The sequence below is a fragment of the Aethina tumida genome, chromosome 5 (genome assembly GCF_024364675.1).
Source record: "Aethina tumida isolate Nest 87 chromosome 5, icAetTumi1.1, whole genome shotgun sequence".
Lineage (NCBI taxonomy): Eukaryota > Metazoa > Arthropoda > Insecta > Coleoptera > Nitidulidae > Aethina > Aethina tumida.
In genome coordinates this window covers 21,533,535-21,554,118 of record NC_065439.1, presented here as the reverse complement: position 1 = coordinate 21,554,118, position 20,584 = coordinate 21,533,535, and the positions used below count along the sequence as shown (strand labels likewise).

The window sequence follows — 20,584 nt, the reverse complement described above, 5'->3', positions numbered from 1 at the left end:
CAATTTGAGCTCTGTCATCGATGGGGTGCCATTTTTGCAGCCGCCTTTTAGACCTAAAGACAAACCTAGGTGATAACCGAACAGTAAACATTTTTTATTTCCCTAGACAACTTGTTATAAATATTTCATGTTTTCCCTATGAACGATGCTCTATTAATGTCTTAAAAATAATTAACTTTAGATCGACTATGTACTCGTGTACGTGTATACACGGAATATAAAAAGTACAAAGCAATTATTTAAACTAGCCCCACCCAAATCGGTGCGGATGGTTTAGTTTTTTTTTTTTGTCAAAAAATTCACGATGTCGTCGTCAGACGGACTTTTCGATTCGAGGTCCGACTTCAGTTTATCCTACAGTTTTTTTTTTGTTCACACATACTGTCTCACAACATAAACAATTAGCAATTAGTCGCCGGAAACTTCGACCCTTAACTGCGTTAAAGCTGCCTGCGGGATCGAAAATCAAATTTAAAAACTAGACCTTGTTCTGTTGCAACCATCTCTGTAAACTGGAACAATTTCGTTCATTGATATGGTTTCCGTACGTCTCCACTTGGATAATCTTGATCTGTTACTTTAGGTAATTTGTCAATTTAACTGCAGATCCCGACGATAGCTTTGTCACGTGGCGAAGTTTCCCGCGCGTTATTTTATTTAAATTTATTTAAAGTTTAATTGGTTAATTATTTACCCGTTAAACGTACGGCTCGACTTCGGATTGTCTACCGACTCTCGTCATCTACGGTGAGATGTTTTGGCCTAACTAATTGTAAGAAGTAGTCAATAGTTAAATAACACCACGTCCTCGTATCCCTGCACCACTCAGAATTCATTTCACTTTTGTATTACGTGTGATTCGCTCCTCTTTAATGTACCAAACATGTTTTTTTGAATGTGAATAAGTGATTTTATATATATGTATGTAATGTATATGTACAGAAGTCCGACACGTCAATTCGACAATCTTTGGTTGGGTTTTTTCGTTAAACAACAAGACAAATGCATCCACTTTAGTGATGGTGATACTGATCTGTTGAATTGGCGTGTCACGTGCACGTTTTCCGTCTCGCAACAGCAGTACACAGTTCACATTCGATATGTGAGATATTTTCGCACCTGTTTTTTTATAAATATTATTAGTATATTTGTTTGTAAGTTTCGAGAGTCTGTTTTTTGAATTGTGCATTTATGACATTTGTTTCTGTTTTTTGGTATTTATTAATTTTATGCTTATTAATTTGGCAGTAGATGATGGGTGGCGGTTCACAGCCGATCCTCTTCTTCTTCCTCCTCTTCGGCCTCCTCGACCACGCCCTCGTTCTCGTCCCGGTAGCCGGGGTGCTCACTTATGGCGTAATAGTTGCCGTTGTAGATCACACCCAGTTCGCGTAACACGTCCCCTCTTATGGTGGCTGAAACAAACGAAACGTAACATCAGATCCAGTTCATTGGATCCACTTGGTTGATGATTGGTACCTTTAATGGTCCAGTTGTAGCAGTCGTCGCTTTCGCTCTCGCGGTCCAATCGCTCGACGTCCAATATCTTGGAGCTGAGCCTCTCCAATATAATGCCGATGTCCTTGATGCTGAGGTGCCGTTTCTGGTCGACGCTCAGCTGATCGATCAGCAGCAGGAACTTCTCGGAGGTGACGGCCTCGTCCTCCATCACGGTGTTCTCCGTTTCACTTTCGGAGCTCTCGTGCTCGGACTGCCCGCCGTGTCGGCCGCCACCTTCAATGTCTAAAAAACGCACGTGGCGCGATGACGGTGGCTGCGGTGAAGTCGTCTGCTGCGCATCCTTGAACAATTTTAGAACTTCAATTCAAATAAGGCGTATTCCAAAGCGGCAATTACATGATAAACTCCCATTTGATGTCTATTTTAAGAATTTTTTTCGTTAAGGACAATCACTGACTTAACTGTTTTAATATTTGACATACTGGTGTTGTATTTTATCATTTTCAAGCTAATGATAAAGAAAAAGTTTTAGGTTTAGTTTCACTTTGGCTTTATTCCACAATACTGTTCTTTTTGGCTAACCAAGACATACTGGTTATTGTATAATAGTCTATCTCCCTTCCTTTTAATGATTGGCCTGAAATTACTAGAGTTTCAAGTCTGACTTCAGTTTTGGTTCCTTGTTTTGTTGTGTTCTTCCCAAACTTATTTGGCTGATCCAAATTCATTGATTATTGGATAAAGGCCTATCTCTTTTCCTTTTAATCATTGACCTGGAATGACTGGAGATACATTGTCAGTGAAAACATTGAAACACTTCTCAAAATCCTTTAATGATTAAGAGGACGTTTCGATTTTGTTTTCACTTTGGCCTCCTTTCATAGTATTTTGTTGTCTTTTTTCCAAGCTTGTATGACTAACCTAAATTTATTGGTTATTGGATAGTAATATATATTTCTTCCTCTTAATCATTGACCTAAAATGACTGGAGATGTACTGTCAGTCAAAATTGCAAATTGAAACGTTTAAGTTCTTGGAAAAACTTCTGAAACTTCATTCATTGAAAACAGAATTCAGTTTTTGAAGAATGAATTATGGAGGAGTGTATACCTGTATGGGTGAGGTGGCCACGCTCTTGTGCACCGCTATTTTGCGGCCCTCTTCGTGAAGCGCACAACAATGGAAGTCGCATTCAACGGTGCCGTTGCTCTGGGGGCTCCCGGCGCGCGGCATGTGTGCATGATGTGCACACTCCGGCGTATGGATGTGAATGGTGGCACTCTCCAGCGAGCTACCCTGCTTCGAGAGCCGGTGCGGCGGCTTCACGTCGTCGTGGTTTATCACAGTGATCTGGGGACTGGAATACCGAGGCTGTGGCTGTTGCGACGCCACGCCCGGCGGCACGTACACGTCGTTGATGATCGTCTCCTTCTTGCCGCCCACCTGATGACATTTTTTCGGTTTAAACAAATAGGTGGAGACGAATTTGGTGATCGTGCGAGTGTTACCTGTGTCTGGATGACGAGCGAGGGCCTCTTGGATGGCGAGAACTTGCCTGGGGCGGGCGAAGGTGCCTCGGAGGAGACGCGCGACGGTCCGCTGCGCTGGTCCCAGTGCAGCACGACGGTGACGCGACCCTTGTTGTCCATGATCTTCCACGACGGCGTCTCATCTTGCAGCTCCAGTGCGTGGATCGTCTCGCAAACGATCTTCGGGATCGCGGAGATGGCTACTAACAGAAACGCCACACGGTCACTCGTCAAGCTTTGATACAAAGCTTCTCATCACGAGTCACTTGATAGAGGGATGTGGGATTTTTGGTGGAAGTGAACCAGCCATATTAATAAACAAAGGAATTGATCAACGACAACATATTTTAATAATCAATATATAAAGGGTAATAAAGAGAAATATTTAAATTCTAGTCGAGTATATTCAAATATTTTATTTTTCTCATAAAACTGTAAATTAATTTATTTGCATTACTGTATTTTGATTTAATTCAAAAATTTCATAATACAACTTTTGTGTTCAAACACAGAAATAAATAAAAAAATAATTTCGTATGACATTTTTAATTTAATTTTTATTATTTTTTAATATCTTATTTAAATAAAAGGTTATTTTTAAATATTAAATATATTATTATTTTAATACATATTATATGTCATATAATACATATACATACATACATATAACTGTAATCAATTTAAATTTTATTATTTTTAATGAATTAATAAAACATTGTAAATATTTCTGTTAGTACCATCCCTGTACTTATTAATTTTATCTATTGATGATTTTCTACAAGTTTCTATTAAATTAATTATTTTATTTGATTTATTCAAAGATTAATATTAAAATTATTGTCGTTTGAAAACCTTTATATAAAGCAATAAGTTAAAAGATAATCAGTTTTTTATTCAAAATTTTAATGTTAATTAAATACGACGTTTTTAATTTCATTTATTTATTGATATTTTTTTGACTTAGTGCCGGATTTAGGTAACATAATGTATAAAGAAAAAATATTTCCGATATCCTTATGTCTGTACAGTGTCATTCGTATTGATGATTTTATTTAAATTTCTTTTAAATTTATAATTTTAATTAATTTAATTTGAAGATTTAAATTTTGTTGTTTGAATATCTTTTTTTGTTATTTTTATTTCTGTGATTTTGGTCTAGATTTGGGTAAAAGGTTATTTTTAAGTATTAAATACACAATATAAAAAATAAAGAAATTATCTAAAAAATAGTAAAATATATTGAAAATTTTATTATTTTTTTTATAAAACTATAAATCAATTTATCCACAAATTTAAAATTTTTGTTGCTTGATTAGTAATAAATTAAAAAAGATATTTTAGTTGTATGTATGATACTTTTAACATAATTTATTAATTTTATTTCTTTAAAGTAATAAATTAAAAGATAATTTTCTTTTTCAATCCAAATTTTAATATACTTTAAGCATTACACTTTTAATATATTTTATTTTTATTTCTATGATTTTATATATAATTTAGATAAAATATTATATTTAAATATTTAATAGATAATATAATAAGTAAAGAAAAATCTAAATTGTAGTCAAATATACAGAAAAATTCTTATTACCTTATAAGACTGTAATTTAATTTAAATTTTATTAATGAATGAAGTATTAATCATTTTATTCAAATTTCTACTGAATTAATTATTTTGTTCAAAGATATTATAATAAAATTTGTTCGGACACCTTTGTATAAAAGATAAATTTATATATTTTTTTAATTTTAAAGTATTTAAGATAAAAGGTTGTTATACATAGTATAATAAATAATGAAATAATCTAAATTAGTCATATATATTGAAACATTTATTTTTTTAATAAAAGTAAGAGTTTTAATACAAGTTTTTTTAATATAATTTATTATTTTTTATTTCTGTGAAATTTAGGTAAAAGGCTTATTTTAGTAAATAAATAAATGTAAATTATTGTCAAATATAATGAAACATTTCATTTTTTTTAAGATTTTCATTCCCATTTAAATATTTCTTTAAAAATAAAAGAAAAACTCATATTTTATCGGTGTTTTGTATATTGTAATTATTAGAAAAAAATATAATTTATTTATAAATAAATCTGAAAATTTTTAATCAATATTCAAATTCAATTAAATTTTTTATGGTGTTTCTAATATTAATAAAAATATTTTAAAGTAATTAATTACAGTAATTAATTAAGTAGATTTTTCATAATAACAATGTAATTTTTGTATATTAAAGTAACTATACTCGATTATCCAATAAACACGTTATTAATATACCAAAATTGATTTGCATTGTAAATTTGTGTAGGTTGCGTCAGTCCGTATCAAACAACCCGTCGAACAATGAATCGAACTTCACCAACCCTTATTAACAACCGTAAACGATAATCGTTTACGCCTACTCGCAGCCAAACCCACGAACGCACCACCGTATTTACTACTACTACTACTACCACTACTACGACCCCGTCTGACAAAGCAAACGGCGGAGTACATTTAAAGAACGAACGAAAAACTTGCCATATTTCTATTTAAACTCGGAATTAGTGCGAGATTAAATTCAGCACGGGTAAAATGCCCCGGCAATAAATTCAGATCTTACACAAACCGTAAAGTGTAGCTAAAGTCAGTCGTAACATAGTTGGACGAGAGTTCACTGAACTCTCGGGGGTGAAACTGTAAATATCGCCGGTAATACGGGTGGCTTTTTATTTATTTTTGAATAATTTTGCTCTCGAAGCTGGTCCAGGGATTGGGTATTATTATTGTCTGATGGGTTTAAAGGGGCGATTTAGGTAATGGGGGTTGATCGTTGGCCTATTTTCTTAGGTAGGATAGGTTCTCCATGTTGTTGTCGGAAAGTGGGACATCCAGGTTGGCAAAGCTGCTAATTAATAGTGAAATCGGTCAGGATGATTCGGGAGATAGGACGAGATTGAGCACGGTCTTCGCAAACGGCGTTTTCGTTTTTGTAAGGGTGCAACGCGGGTCAACAAACTTGTTGTTTGGATAGCGGAGGGGACGTTCAGGTTCAACAAAGAAAATAAGGTCAGTAGGTAAGGAATTGTTTGATGTTCGACGAACTGGTCGGGTTATCGGGGATGTGTACGTTTTGGGTTTTCAGCGATTTATCGGGGGTTAATAAACTCGGACGCGCGGGGAGTTGGCCGACAAAGGGAAACGGGGTCAGTGGGTTGAACGGATGCGAGATATTCGTTCGGCAGTCGAGCCACCGGTGGTGTTCGATTTGATTTACCTACCTGCACGGATAACGTCGACTCCTGCTGGCAACCATCTCTCGCCTGGCCTCAGCAAGAGCAGGATGGTGTTGGCCGGCAGCGTCCGGAAATACTCCGCATCGTCGACCTGGGTGCCGTCGTTCTCGAGGACAACGCGCACGGTCTCCGCGTTCGGCAGACCGAGCTTATCCTTGCCCCGTTGCAGGAGTTCCTCGAGCGACCCGACCACCAGCCCCTTGCGCACGCTACGACGCCCGTCCCATAACTTGAAGGGCCTCTTTCCACGGGATTCCTGTAACACGCCCATCTCCGCTCAGCACACGGCACGGTCCACGGACGGCGGCGAGTGCGGCTGGAGGCGGCGGCGTCGCGGCGGCCCCACGTTCACCAGGAGGCGAGATGTGCACCCGGCCGCATTCCGACCGGACCTGACCTAGTCCACGCGAACCGCCCTGTCTGGCAGGACGCTGACACGCCGCCGCCGTTGCCGCTCCTCGCCTACCCTCCGCTATGCCGCTGCACGCCCGGTTGCCGGTGTTGGCGACGGGAGAGGCGCGGGTGGCGGCGCGCGTTCGGTAAACACAGGCCGCCGGCCCGCCCCCTCGCTGCCGCCCTTCGCACGGCCGCCCGGACGCGCGCCCCGTCCGCCCGACGCGCCGCACCGTCCTCGAACCCGTCGCTCTACGTTCTCGGGTTCGGGCGGGTTTGCTTTCGTCGCGATTTCGGATCGGGTGCGGAGGACTACGTCAACACTTAACGTTGATTATCACGTGTATTTTGTTACCAGTAATTTTAACTGACAACTTTACTATTTTTATATTACTAATATACATTATAGTTACAGGCATTGTTAATCTTGTGAAATTTATAACAAATATCCTAAACTAATTATCTTCATAACATAACACAGGCTTTATGAATGTGGATCAAGCGGAATCTTTGCAGAAATTGTGTTGAATAAATATAATATTTGTATTTAAACTGTAAAAATTAAATTTATAATAAAAAAAGGCAAATGTTTTATAACCCTTGATGAAGTATTAAACTACTTCTTTATGATAAGAAAATATACTAAAATATCTAACTTTAACTGTTTCCCCAATTTAAACATTAACTTTTTACTAGTTTATTTGTTCATGAATCTTATTGTTTTAAAAAAAAATACTATTTATTAAGTTACCATATAAAAAATACTTAATATAATAATTAAAATAGAAATTCCTCAGATTTTTTGAAATTATATAAATATATAATCAAATAAAATAAAATTATTATATATACATATACAATGGGCCTATTTAAAACAGAAAAATCCTTATAACTTTTTTATTTAGGTTCTGATTTTATAGAATGATGCCCAAAAAAATATAATAAAAAACTCTCTCTATATATATTTATTCAATATTTTATTATATTTAAGTGATTTCATTTATAATAAAAAATTCTTCAGTCAATTTTTCTCTTTTTTTGAAATTTTGATTTTTTTAATACATACGTTCTTGAAATGAAGTTAACAATTTCCAATTATGTCCCCTATATGAGTAAATCATGGAAATAAATAAATAATCCCCACATTTTAGAAGTGAAGCTAATAATAGCAAATTATGTCTTCTGTACAAGTAAATCATAGAAAAAAAAAGTGAAAATATTTAAGAATATCACATATTGACTTACTATATTAGATTTCGTAGTAAGTTTAGTGCTTGTTAAAGTATATTTATCAATTTTTCTCTTTTTTTGAAATATTAAAATCATTTGAAGATTACTAAATGATTTTTGAATACATACGTTCTTGAAATGAAGTTAATAATTTCAAATTATGTCCTCTGTATGAGTAAACCAGCGACATATGAGAAAATAAATAAATAGTCCACATATTCTAAAAGTGAAGCTAATAATAACAAATTATGTCTTCTGTACAAGTAAATCATAGAAAAAAAGTGAAAATATTTATGAATATCACATGTTGACTTACTATATTAGATTTCGTAATAAGTTTAGTGCTTGTTAAAGTATATTTATCAAATTAGAAGATATAAATACGTATTTGAAAAATATTATTTTTAATTTTGCCACTAACTCATTTTTTGACCTTTGCCGAGTAATACACTAAACAATTCTATTAAAAAATATGTTTTTTTAAATTAACATCCCTACGTAACAGTACATATTCTGTGAAACACTAAACCGGCGCATTCGCCCAAATTAAAAAAACTAAATTGCTCAAAAATGAAACAATTGTATCAGAAACTATGCCATATTCAAATATAAAAATCTGTTGCTAATTCTCTGAAAGTTATTGAATCATTTATTGAGACAAAACACACACATTGATGAACTCAAAAATCCCCAAAACACATTTTCATGGTAGGCAATTTTCTCAAAAACCATTCCGGTCACACATAATATTAGATTTTAAAATGACTTTATTAAGCTGAAGCATATGAGGATAATTTGCAATCAGACTAGGTCCCCTAATGATATACGTGAGTCGTGTCATAAGTTAATACATCGGTACGTGTGCCGGCATTAAGGATATATGGGCATTAATGTCCGCATTATAAAACTGATTAATATTTAAATTAAATTCGGTCCGATTTCGGCGTCCGGAATTCGCCCCCTCGTAAACCGCAACAAGGAATTTAAACAGGACCGTTTTGTGTTTTGCTCAAATTTATCAACTATCCTAATTAGCTAATTTATTTGGAAGAAGCCGGACTGAGTGTTACACGGTTACACAGAAATAAGGAGGACAGTCCAAAATTGATGCGATGCTGCAACAAACACCTGAAATGAGCGCAGTTGTGGATAGTTCAAGAACAGCGAATTGCGGCGAGTTTTAAGTAACAAATTGTGTGATTCTCTTTTATCACAGCGAATCTTGTGCTAAAAATATAACATCGATTTTCTTATATCCTTCAAGTTTAATTGTTTTTGGATGCTTTAAAAAACTTTATCTAAACGTTTAACAGAAAGTTTGGATTGTAGTATTAATTGTTACTAGGATTCAGTTAATCCATTTGTAATAAATTGGAATTGTGACATTTGTTACGTTATTGTGTGTATTAATTGGTAATGAAAATGAACCTAATTAATTGTAGGGGACATTAATTTAAATACATAATACAATAAAATAAATAAGTGAATGTAAAACAATTTAGTAAATGGATCCTGATTTGTATATCTTGTGTTACTAAAAGGGGTTGTAAAAGGTATAATATCAAGTTACCAGATAAGTTTAAAACTTCTGCAGTCTGAAATATTAGCAAGATTTTTCCAAGCTTCAAAACAAAAAATAAAATTTGATAAATTGTGTTTTGTTTGATGGTATACTTAGTTAATTATAAAAATAAACACATCAACACAACATAAATAAATTAAATGATTTGACAAGAAAATAAAATGATTGCAAAATGTCCGCAAAAAAAAAGAAACACATCGAATGGACTGTGCATTAGTCTTGGATCTTAATAACCTCAGTTAGATATTTTCATCGGTTACGGTGGTGCAAGCGCACGATCTCCAAAAAATATTTACGATCTGTCCAATACAAATGTCTGCGCGAATCTTTTTGCCAGACACTTCAGGACCAGACATTAAATCAAGCGATGGAAGTAGAAAGATTATTAAGGGTTAAGGGTGTCATCCATGCCGTGTGTACGGGCAACGAAGTGTCAATACAACATCAAAACATAAATAAATCTACGGTGATAAACTACATACACATGCAATTTTGTAAATAGATCCCGATTAGTCGGTATCGTGCTGCTGAAACGGGTCTTGTAAATAGGTACGGTCTGCCGGACGATTCGCCAGTCAGTAAAAGTGCTGAGGTCACCGCCGTACTCGCAGGCGATAAGGGGGAGACAGACGATTGATTCGGCCGCGGAGCGAAGGCGGCTTGTCCGAGCTAAGGGTTGCAGGCAAGCAAGCAAGCAAACGGCCACCCAGGACCTGGGCAGCCGATCGGCGACGGCATGGGATGAGTTGGGACGTTCGAATGGGGGACAGACGGACTGCGGATGGGCTGCCGGTCTGTGTGTGGTGTGCAAACTACATTGACTACGCGATCGTGTGTACCTCTCTTGCCATCACGGCATCTCTTATGGTGCGGCCTTGGCTAGCCGCGGTTGTGAGGGCCGTCGGCGCACCCCTTCCTCGCACCGGCACTAGATCGCGGCACCGCGTTCAACCGTCCCGGGCCGCCGCTTTCTCTCCATCACGTCGGTCTCGAAATCACCAACCACGTACTCTTGCAATGACCCCTTGCGACAGCGACCCTGCGAACTGTGGCGGCGCGACTGTGTCGCCCCCCGGCGGCCGATCGATCGCGGCGAAGGCGCGGCGCCGCCGACGTCGCCTGCGAAATGGCGGGGCGCGCACCCACGCGCGCCTCCTCGCAGCGCGACGCACGAGGACGCGGTGGGCGCAGGCGTCGACGTGGCTCTTCCTGCCGCCGCTCGCTGCTCCCGCCGACATTTGGCCGTTTGAAAGGAAAAAATACTGTATTTTTTGTCAATAAAAATTTTCTTACGACGTAAAAACACATTAAAATTATATAAAAAATAATTTAATAATTTTATTTCAGATAACATACAGTAGTAGCCTTCATTCAAGCAACTTATTAAAATATATTAAAAATATGAGCCGTTAACACTACCAATACCAATAATGTTATTGTTGTGTTTAGTATGCAACTGGTCGATCTAATGTTAATCTTTAAAAAAATGCGTACTTTTATTGATCGATATTGATTTTAATGACATAATGTTAATATTAAAAAATATGTTTTATGTTTATATTCTTTAAAATAGAATATAATTAAATATTTAAACAAAACTATAAGAGTAATATGTTGTAAAACCGATAGTTAAACAAGCAATACGAGTTTTATATTAAATTTCAATGAAAATTTTGTGCGCAAGTTCTCCAGAGGCATTTTTAAATGTGCTTCTTCGCGCCAATTCATTTTATAAGTAAATATTAAATATTTCTATTTGGTTTTAACTTTGTCCATGCGCTTTAAGGTCGAACTATTATTTCAATGGTAGGAGAGCTGAGGCGTGCCTCTAGCCAATGTGATAACTCCAAGTAATGTTCCTGAACATTACCGATTCTTCAGTTTCAAAAACTACATGGTTGTGTGTGTCTGGTGGATTCAATTGTGGATAAGTTTTTAATACTGTGTCTCTTATTTATTACGATTGGCAACCATATAACAAAAAGTGTCATTGGATTTTTTATTAAATAAATGTGTATTTCCAATTTAAATTACTATGACAAAATGTTTGTTGTTAAATTTTTAAACCATCCAATTCCTTTAGCAAATACGGGACAAAAAACGCGGATTAACTATATTCTGTGACGATAAATTTTATTGGTAAACGTGAAGTAGAGTAATAAATAAATTTTTTCTTTTATTTTCAAAGGGTAGTAGAAATATTTGGTGCAAACGAGATTTTTGTGACAAAAGCACTGATCATTTGAAGTAAGTGGCCTCACCAGACTCAAACGTCACGATCCGTCACTGTTGATACCCACAGTGTGATATAGGAAAGCTTCAATTCTTTTGGCGTAGACCCCCTTAGACTAATTTATGTACAAAGATACATTAAACAAAAATTTGCTTTCATATATTGAAGAAATGATGCTCTTAATAAAAGTTCACAATTGTGGTAGATTAGTTAAAAGACCAAAGCATCAACGTTTTGTCTTGTCCGTCACAATGTCCAGACATCAGCCATATAACAGTTGGGCTGAAAAGTTCGTAGGCTAGGTGGAATTTGATTTTATTATTCAATATAATATGCCTTCGAGAGCGTCCTTTCACATCTTATTCCAGCAATTTTTCAACTGTTTGATCCTGTCAGAATTTTTTATTGATGAAGCATGTTTTGAGGTTTGGGAAGAGATAATAATCCAATGGAGCTAAATCTGACGAATGAGGTGGATGGGAAAGCAACTGGAACCTTAAATCGATGTTCTTGTGTGCCGGCGCATTGTCTTGCAAAAACAACATTTTTTTCGCTTCATGTGAGACAGTTTCGCAGCGATTTCGGACTTCAATCGATACAATAATGCTCAGTAATACCCGCTGTTGATGGTTTTTTCCTTTTTCCAGGTACTCCGCGAAGAGTATGCCATGATAATCCCATCGGAGGGAAATAAATTTTTAATATTACACGCACTACGGATGTAGAAATTAAATGTTAATTGTAAATGCTTACTTTATACTCAAATAAGTATTTTAAATGTTTGAATTATACACTACTTTTCTTAGGACGCATACTATGAACAAACTTAGGACTTATCTTTAAACGTTTCCGGACACATGTTTTATCTTATTTTCAGATTCAGCGTTTACACATTGGGTATGAGTATACCAAGTGCTCCCGGTATAAAGTTAACATAAACATTCCTTTATTTCAATGATTTTATTACTCACAGTACTTTATAGACCCACATTAAAGTCATAGATCACATTCTGCTTTATGATTGAAATACGCAGTATTAGTTGGGTCGTTTGAGATTGATCTTTAACTAATAGTGTCTACAATAGCATCGCCCATTGTTTTTATTGAATTGTCTAATAGTGGTGTTGTATGTGGTGAGTAATGTTATGTCCTTCTTGAAAAACAATATATACTAAAATTAGTATAATAAATTATCATTGTGTATCAGTGACAAAATATATTGCAAATATTAATTAATTCTATGAAAATCAAATTAAAAATAATCATTTGTAAGGTAAGTTAAGTGTAACAAAAGTTTGTTAGTTGTGTCTGAATTATCTTCGTGTATTCCAGAATTAGTGTAAGGAGCAACACAAATGTGAGTTTATTTTACAATTTTATATAATAATAAACATAACAATAAAAGTATTTAATTTCTAATTAATACGTGAATGTAATAATAATTAACAACTGCAGTTTTATTTTAATAAAGATTACCTACAATTTGATAATATTTAAGATAAGATTAACTTATTAATTAATTTTTTATAAAATATATAACAAATATATACAAATTAAAATAGAAGAAATCAAAGCAGATAAAACAAAAGAAATTCACTTACATTACGATTAGTTTTGCTTCTTAACAATAGATGTCGTTTATACAAAATTTATAATTCTAGCACCATTTGTTCTTGTCGTACAATAATTGACAACATCAAATGACATTTTCGAGCATCATTTAATTTCTGAAAAATTGATTTAAAATATAATTTCCACAAATTCCGTCTGTACGCGCACCGCCATCTGGCGTTGTTCGACGGAACGGGCCGTTGTCTTCGAGTTGACAGTTCAATAGTTGGAATGTTAAGTGTTTGTGATTGTGTGCATGCATCTATGTTGGACGCAATGCGTTGAACGTATCAAATTTTCAATCACCCACACTTTGTACTGCAATGTGAAAACTAATGAGTAATCCCCAAAGGATCTGTGGCTCTGTGGCTGGCCAAAAAATCTACCACAGCACAAAGGTGGGTGAATCAAAACAATGTTTTACGGGGTCGATTTGCATTAACAGGTGAAACGGCATGCCCACACAGATTTATAACAAACACCGCTTCTATTCTAACACTACAGAAATATTGCTTTGTATGATATTTCAGGCAAAAAAATCCTCTTCAGGGAGGTGAATTATTAATTAGATTGTGTTGTTATTTGTTTTGTATAAGTGGTTTTACATTCAAATACTATTTATTGGGGGATTGAGATCTCTTACTTAAATAAAGAATTATTAAAATTTGATTTATTATAATTATAAAATATATTAATATAAATTGGAACCTGTATCTAAAGTAAATATTTACTTAATTTGATTAAAGTCACTGAGAAATATACAACTACCTGTTTCAAATAGTTAAAATCACATTTATTTTATAAACTACCTGTGTATTGTTCACTTTATGAATGTTTTCGAATGCAGTCTTATTATTTTTTATTTTATAATTCCGAAACACTATATTTACTACATTATTGAATCATTTTGTAATCATAAATAAACAAAACATAGGATACAAAACATTCATCAAGTTATAAAACGTAATAAATATTTCATAAATATTGTTATGTTTTTAACAACAACTAATTAGATAACAAAATTAAAACATTAACATTAAGATATAATGCGCCTCTATTTGGTGTTGCTGTGTTCTAACATCAGGTATTCTACTTTTAGCTTCTGTATAATTGTTGATGTCATTAGCTCAGCATCACTATCGTGTCCACAAATTGTTTCTGTTAATGCATAAAAATAACGATATAAGATAAAACAGGTTTAACGTCATTTATGTTAAACATAAAACTATTTAACCAAGTTTTCGTATTCTGACATATTAAACTGATAATGATTATAAACTAAACAGAAATATTTTTTGTATGATCTAACAGTTTATGTATTATTAATAGTATACAGGGTGAGTGCATAAAAATTAGCCAAGTAGAGAGATACAATCCTTCAAAGGTTGGTTATAGAATGTAGTTGTCATGATATATCTCGGAAAATAACTAAGGTACAATAATAAAATTTTGTACAGTTACATAACTTTTTAAGTCTAACACAATAGGTTTCATTTAAACATTTTACTACAGGGGTGTTGGAGGGGGAGAAGCTTACAATTCCCCTAATTTTTTTGTATATAAGTTTATTTTAACTTTGACATTACCATATAAAAATTTAAAAGTTTTTGTCTAAAAATTGTGATTTTGTTAAACTTAGCATGCATCGTTTCCAAGTAAAATCAATTTTCAAGTTTCACTTCCCTGTGTTATTAAGTCAGTTATTAAGGGCGTTACAACAACTTAAAGAACTTTTGAAGGTAGGGTCGAATAAGCCTATTTTGATGTCAAGAATATGTGGTTAATTTTCTGTGCTCATTTTAGGGATACCCTGTATATTTTAAATGAATTTGATTTTAAATTTTTTATTATAAATGTACATATGTTTATGTACATAAATTTATCTATTTGAATATTGCTTCTACAAACAAAGTTTACGTTGTACTGCAAATATAAACATCAATGGCCAGAAAAATAGCACACATTATTATTTATTGTTAATGTGGAAATACACACCTTTAATTAGTGCAGTCAAAATATACATTTTATTTAAAATACTATACTGATTCTAAAATTATTCAATTTGAGCTTAAATTAAATTAATTTTATCACATTTAAAAAATATGTATTTTTTTAATTAGTTAAATAATTTATACGTAACATAAAAAATTTGTCGATGCTTGGATCGTTAAAATTAAATTCCTCCAGTCTTCAATTAATTACAGCAAATCATCTAACTTTTTAGTGTTTTAATTTAGACTCATGTCGTTCCATTAGTTTTCAGTTGGATTTAGATGCGCACTTTGCTCTGGCCAATCTAAAACTTATGTTAATAATTTTTGCCTTACATATTTTATTTAATGTGAACTTTTCAATAATTAAATCTGTATTATTTAATTTAACATTAATATAATATCCTTTTTGTTTTATGTTTTTGGTCCATCTTCATTGTATAGACTTGGTTCAATTTTTTATTTAACTAAATGGTAAGAAAGAACTTCGGTTATTGATTCTTCTAATTTGTAGGTCTATAAAAGGAGTTCTATTTTGTTAATAACATTATAAACGATTTTTCGGGATTTCCTAAAATTTTATCGATATCACCAATGTTTAGATCTTGATGTTTCATGTTATTATTATTTCCTTCTTCTCTGGAGTGCAAAATTTTTTTCTTCCCACTAAAAGTGAGTTATTCAATAAAGTAATATAAATCTTAAATAAATATAGATCCTACTGAGAATTTATTATGTTATATTTTTTGTTGTTGTATATTGTAAAATGTTTATTCCTATTCCTCCCATGTGTTTGATAAGGATATCTTATCTACAAGAGCTGCATTTAAAGTGCACATCCGTGTGATTGCTTTATCAGTTTTGGGTTCCAAGTAATTCACAAATTCACTAACTAGATGTGTGACATGTGACTCTTTTCAGGACCCGCCACTCTTTTTCGTCATGATGAGGTTCAACGTGAAAGTGGCTCTGCTCTTCACACTCACCATCGGCTTTTTCTCGATCCTGCTGCTGTATTCGTACTGCGGCGACTCCATGTCCTACCGCGGTTCGGGCAAGTATGCGGGCGCGAACGGCGCACCGGACGCACTCGGTGCCGAGGAGATCGACTGCGACATCAACGGCGAATACATAATCGGATGTCGTAAGGAGGGTGGCGAAGTGTATTTGCCGTTTTCCTTCTTACACAAGTACTTTGAGGTCTACGGCAAACTGGCGACTTACGACGGACTCGAAAGGTACGATATTTACATACTGGGTGAGCAGGTTTTAACTCGCGTTTCAGGTTTGAGTGGTCCCATAGCTACAGCAAGGTCTACCACCCAAAACAGGAATACGATCCGAAGGGCGTGTTCATGTACTTCGAGAATTACAACGTCGAGGTACGCGAACGAGTCAAATGCATCAGCGCCATAGAGGGGGTGCCCGTTTCCACGCAGTGGGACAGCACCGGTTACTACTATCCAACGCAGATCGCCCAGTTTGGGCTGTCGCACTACAGCAAAAACCTAACCGAACCAGAACCCAGAAGGAAGACCATAGAGGATGCGGAAAGGGAGCTGGCCAAGTGGGTGGTACCACAGACGGGTTCCGTTGAAAGGAGCCTGGATAAGGAAGTGGGCAGTAGAGTTTTGAAGTTTAGGACCAGCGAAAACTATGGGGAAGGCGTGAAGCTGAAGATGGATCACGTGCTGGACTTTGTCATGTGTCTGAATATCAAGTTGAATGAGAACAGCAGCTTCAGCGTGACTCTGCAAAACAGGGAGACGCAGGAGATCTACAATTTGCATTATATCACGTCCGAAATTTTAATAACTCTTCAGGTAGGGCTATAATTGAAATATTTTGAAGGGTGAATTGATGGTGGTCACATTTCAGGATAATAATGTGTATCATGGAATTGGTACGTCTGAAACATGGAAGAAATTAACCAGGGACTTGATCGTGGACTTGCAAAAAGGACTGAACTACCTCGACAAGGATAAATCGAAACACAAGATTCCCAGATCTAAGCTGAAAATCATTAATATTACCCTGCGGGGCGGGGGTTCCCTTGACAATCTGACATTGTCGTCGTCTGAGCACATCCAGCAGTTTTACGATGCTGCAGAATGGTTCGTAAGGAACCAAAACCAAAAGACTGGTGGCTGGGAAATACCAGTCAAAAGAAAACTAGCTATAGGTACAAAACCATTGAAATATCAATCACAACTCTATAATCATAATTATTTTAGGTTTCCACGATTTACAACCGGGTTGGTACTCTTCAATGGGACAGGGCCATGCAATATCTCTTTTAGCTCGGGCGTACCATCACTCGGGCGGCGACAGACGATATTTGAACGCGGCCCTAGATGGCCTCAAACCTTTTCGTGTACCGAGCAGTAAAGGGGGCGTCAGGGCAACATTTTTAAACAAATACCACTGGTACGAGGAGTACCCGACTAAGCCCGCTTCCTTCGTGCTCAATGGCTTCATCTACTCATTGCTGGGGCTGTACGACTTGAAGGTGATCGCGCCACCAGGTATAGCAACTCTTTAACCCTCCATTAAAACAAATACATGTTATGTAATTGGTTAAGGTGAGTCCGAGGAAGCGGAGCAATTGTACAACGACGGCATGGACTCGCTGAAGAATATGCTGTTGCTGTTCGACATGGGCAGCGTTACTTCGTACGACCTGAGGCACTTCACCATCCGTACGGCCCCGAACTTAGCACGGTGGGACTACCACGCAACCCACATCAACCAGTTACTGTTGTTGCACACAATCGACGGTTCGCCCCTTTTCTCCCACACGGCCGAACGGTGGATCAGATACATGAACGGTAAACGATCCGCCCATAATTAATGACGAGGCGAAACCACAATTTGTATTTGTAAAACAACGTTTCGTATATTTTATTTAAAACTGTTGAGTCATTGGAACCGCCAATTTATTGTATACCCAAGCGGTTCCTAAAATTCACCACATTCAAATTTAGGTTTGTGGAACTGCTCTCAACCAGAATTCTCATTTTTTTTTGTACTAGAAACTGTACAGCTTCAAAATGATAATGCTCGAACTATAGAATCCTATCTATGAATGTTTTATCTGTGATAATTTTGAATATCAAGCGTTGTGATTCGTAGCTTCTTGTCTGTTATTTTTTTTTCTATGATTTGAATTTTTAATGTTTTTGTAAATTCATCAACTAGAGGTGTAAATACGTGAAACTAAATTATTATTTTGAAGCATTTTTTAGGGTTACGTTACATGACGACCAAAATTAAATTAAAAAGACAAATTACAATATTGCTTTTGTTTTTCGCAATTTGTTACTCACTGGACTGGACCAAGTCATTTCAATTTCTTAAAGAACGTGAGATTGTACAGAAGTTGTAAAAAAATTGTAATTTTTTGTATATAAGTGTACATTTTTGTTATAAATTACGGTTTTAATGTAATCAATATTGTTGTCGAAAACGGCCAATTTTATTAGGTACCGGATGAAGATCGCATTTTTTAGTTTTTAGCGATTTTCACGGTGCATTTGTATTTGTTGAGAATATAGATTTTAAAATTTGACAATGTTAAATGCATTTGATGAACCATGCCTACATTTCGGGCGACAATAATATGATTTATTTGATTGTTTCTTGATTTGTTGTTAAAGTTAATTTAGAACTTGATGGCAATGATGAATTTCTAATATATATATACATATATAAAATATCATTTTGAAAGACTTAAAAAATATTAGAGAAGTCAATTATAGGATTTGTAGCTTATACTAATCTTGTGTATAAATTGTATTTTACAGAAAGACCCTAATAGGAAAATAGCAAGTGTAACTGCGATAGTGTAAATATGTATCATGTTAGATTCATATTGTTAGATTGAATGATGGATAGTTAAATTTAGTAGATAAGTATGTGCTGTAGGTTTTTAAACAGCTGAACATTCCGATTAACTTCATAAAACAATTCTCGGCGATCTGAAATAGTAAATGTTCTTAATTGTTTAAAAACCCACACCACTCAAACCTGTGCAATCTAATCTATATAAAGAGCTTACTAGTATGCCTCCTACTTACGGCAGTACCTTAAATATTCTACTTCCATGTTATTAAAACCTGAATTGTGTTCCTTCATTGATTGTGTTCAGTTTTAAATTTGACTCTGATTTTTATTTACTTTATAAGTTTTATTAAAATTACTAATAAATTAACACATTGGCACAATTGTGCTTTAGAATGGAGTAATAATAAACAGATATCATAATGACATATCCAAATTTATCAAAAATGTTTAGGATATAATTTGTACTTACAATAGATTTAAACATTCCATATAAACTAGTTTTTAATAAGATTTTGTGCCAAAATTATTTTGAATTCTGTTTTTGTTTGAATGTATGAGTTTGTGTGAAAGTTTATATGGAATTAGTACAGTCAATCAACTTTGTACTTATACTAATGAAGCTTATACAATTTTATTCTAGGAACTTTTTTATACACTTTGAGAAAATAAAATAATTTATATAAGGAGCGTCTTTGGACAAATCATTAATTGATATTATGTTTATTATAATTTTTCTTTTGAAAATTGTACTTAAATTTGTCTATACACTTGTCAAAAATTTTTTAAGGTTCTGGTAAATTTAGAAAAATTCTATTTAATATTTTGGCACTGTAATTGGATCAAAAATACGTGACTGTGACAATAATCGTAGGAAATATATATTATACACAAACAAATTTTGTTTTATTCTCTCTTTTACATGCCTGACAGATAGTTTGTCAAAATTTCCGTTATAGAAAAATGTCAGACGAATGTAGTCCCATCGCCAAATGGGTAAGAAGATCCAAAAATTCTGTAATATCCTTCTGGGATAACTGTAAAAGATATCTACACATTAATCGAAATTCTCCCACTACTAATGCATCCTGCGACACTAGTAACTTAGAGCAAAAACGGACCCACTGTGTTGCTTTCAATTCTCCGAGACCTATTAAAAAAGTTGTCGTCGGTGAATTTTCGGAAAAACATGCGTCTATCGATAGAACATTTCGCATCAAGAGAAAACAAACAGTTGTGGTAACTGCTCGTGAACATAAATAATTGAACCACTAAGATCAAAAGAAAAAATGAGTACGGGAGTAAAATATGTAGTGACCTTAAAAGAATAAAACCATTATTCATTAACTGTTGTGTAATATATAATAAATAAAATTTATCAACAATCCTTGTTTCTGTTTATAATTCTAAAATATAATTGTATTTAAATATTT

General features: G+C 34.7%; 2 protein-coding genes across 3 annotated transcripts; one reads left to right on the top strand and one right to left on the bottom strand.

The window, feature by feature from the left end:
• Window positions 1-853: 853 nt before the first annotated feature.
• On the bottom strand, window positions 854-10,454 carry LOC109604340 (uncharacterized). 2 transcript variants are annotated; one of them, XM_049967505.1, is made up of 6 exons: window positions 10,316-10,454; window positions 6,257-6,527; window positions 2,970-3,193; window positions 2,572-2,904; window positions 1,480-1,801; window positions 854-1,415 (listed from the first exon to the last, which is right to left on the bottom strand). In XM_049967505.1, the coding sequence occupies exons 1-6, from the start codon at window positions 10,325-10,327 to the stop codon at window positions 1,267-1,269; spliced, it is 1,311 nt and encodes a 436-aa protein (XP_049823462.1). In that variant the 5' UTR covers window positions 10,328-10,454; the 3' UTR covers window positions 854-1,266. The 2 variants fall into 2 exon arrangements, with proteins under 2 accessions (XP_049823462.1, XP_019876417.1); XM_020020858.2 differs by having other exon boundaries at window positions 2,970-3,190.
• Window positions 10,455-13,551: 3,097 nt separating this feature from the next.
• LOC109604348 (D-glucuronyl C5-epimerase B) lies at window positions 13,552-20,538 on the top strand. Its single transcript, XM_020020868.2, has 6 exons — window positions 13,552-13,718; window positions 16,233-16,549; window positions 16,597-17,134; window positions 17,190-17,493; window positions 17,546-17,836; window positions 17,894-20,538. The coding sequence occupies exons 1-6, from the start codon at window positions 13,656-13,658 to the stop codon at window positions 18,160-18,162; spliced, it is 1,782 nt and encodes a 593-aa protein (XP_019876427.1). The 5' UTR covers window positions 13,552-13,655; the 3' UTR covers window positions 18,163-20,538.
• Window positions 20,539-20,584: the final 46 nt, after the last annotated feature.

Coding starts and splice junctions, on each gene's coding strand:
- LOC109604340 (XM_049967505.1), bottom strand. Junction 3,194..6,256: donor AGTCGACGTTATCCGTGCAG/GTAGGTAAATCA, acceptor CGTTTCTGTTAG/TAGCCATCTCCGCGATCCCG. Junction 2,905..2,969: donor CGCTCGTCATCCAGACACAG/GTAACACTCGCA, acceptor AAATGTCATCAG/GTGGGCGGCAAGAAGGAGAC.
- LOC109604348 (XM_020020868.2), top strand. CDS start 13,656: ATGAGTAATCCCCAAAGGATCTGTGGCTCTGTGGCTGGCCAAAAAATC. Junction 16,550..16,596: donor ACTTACGACGGACTCGAAAG/GTACGATATTTA, acceptor CTCGCGTTTCAG/GTTTGAGTGGTCCCATAGCT. Junction 17,494..17,545: donor CAAAAGAAAACTAGCTATAG/GTACAAAACCAT, acceptor TAATTATTTTAG/GTTTCCACGATTTACAACCG.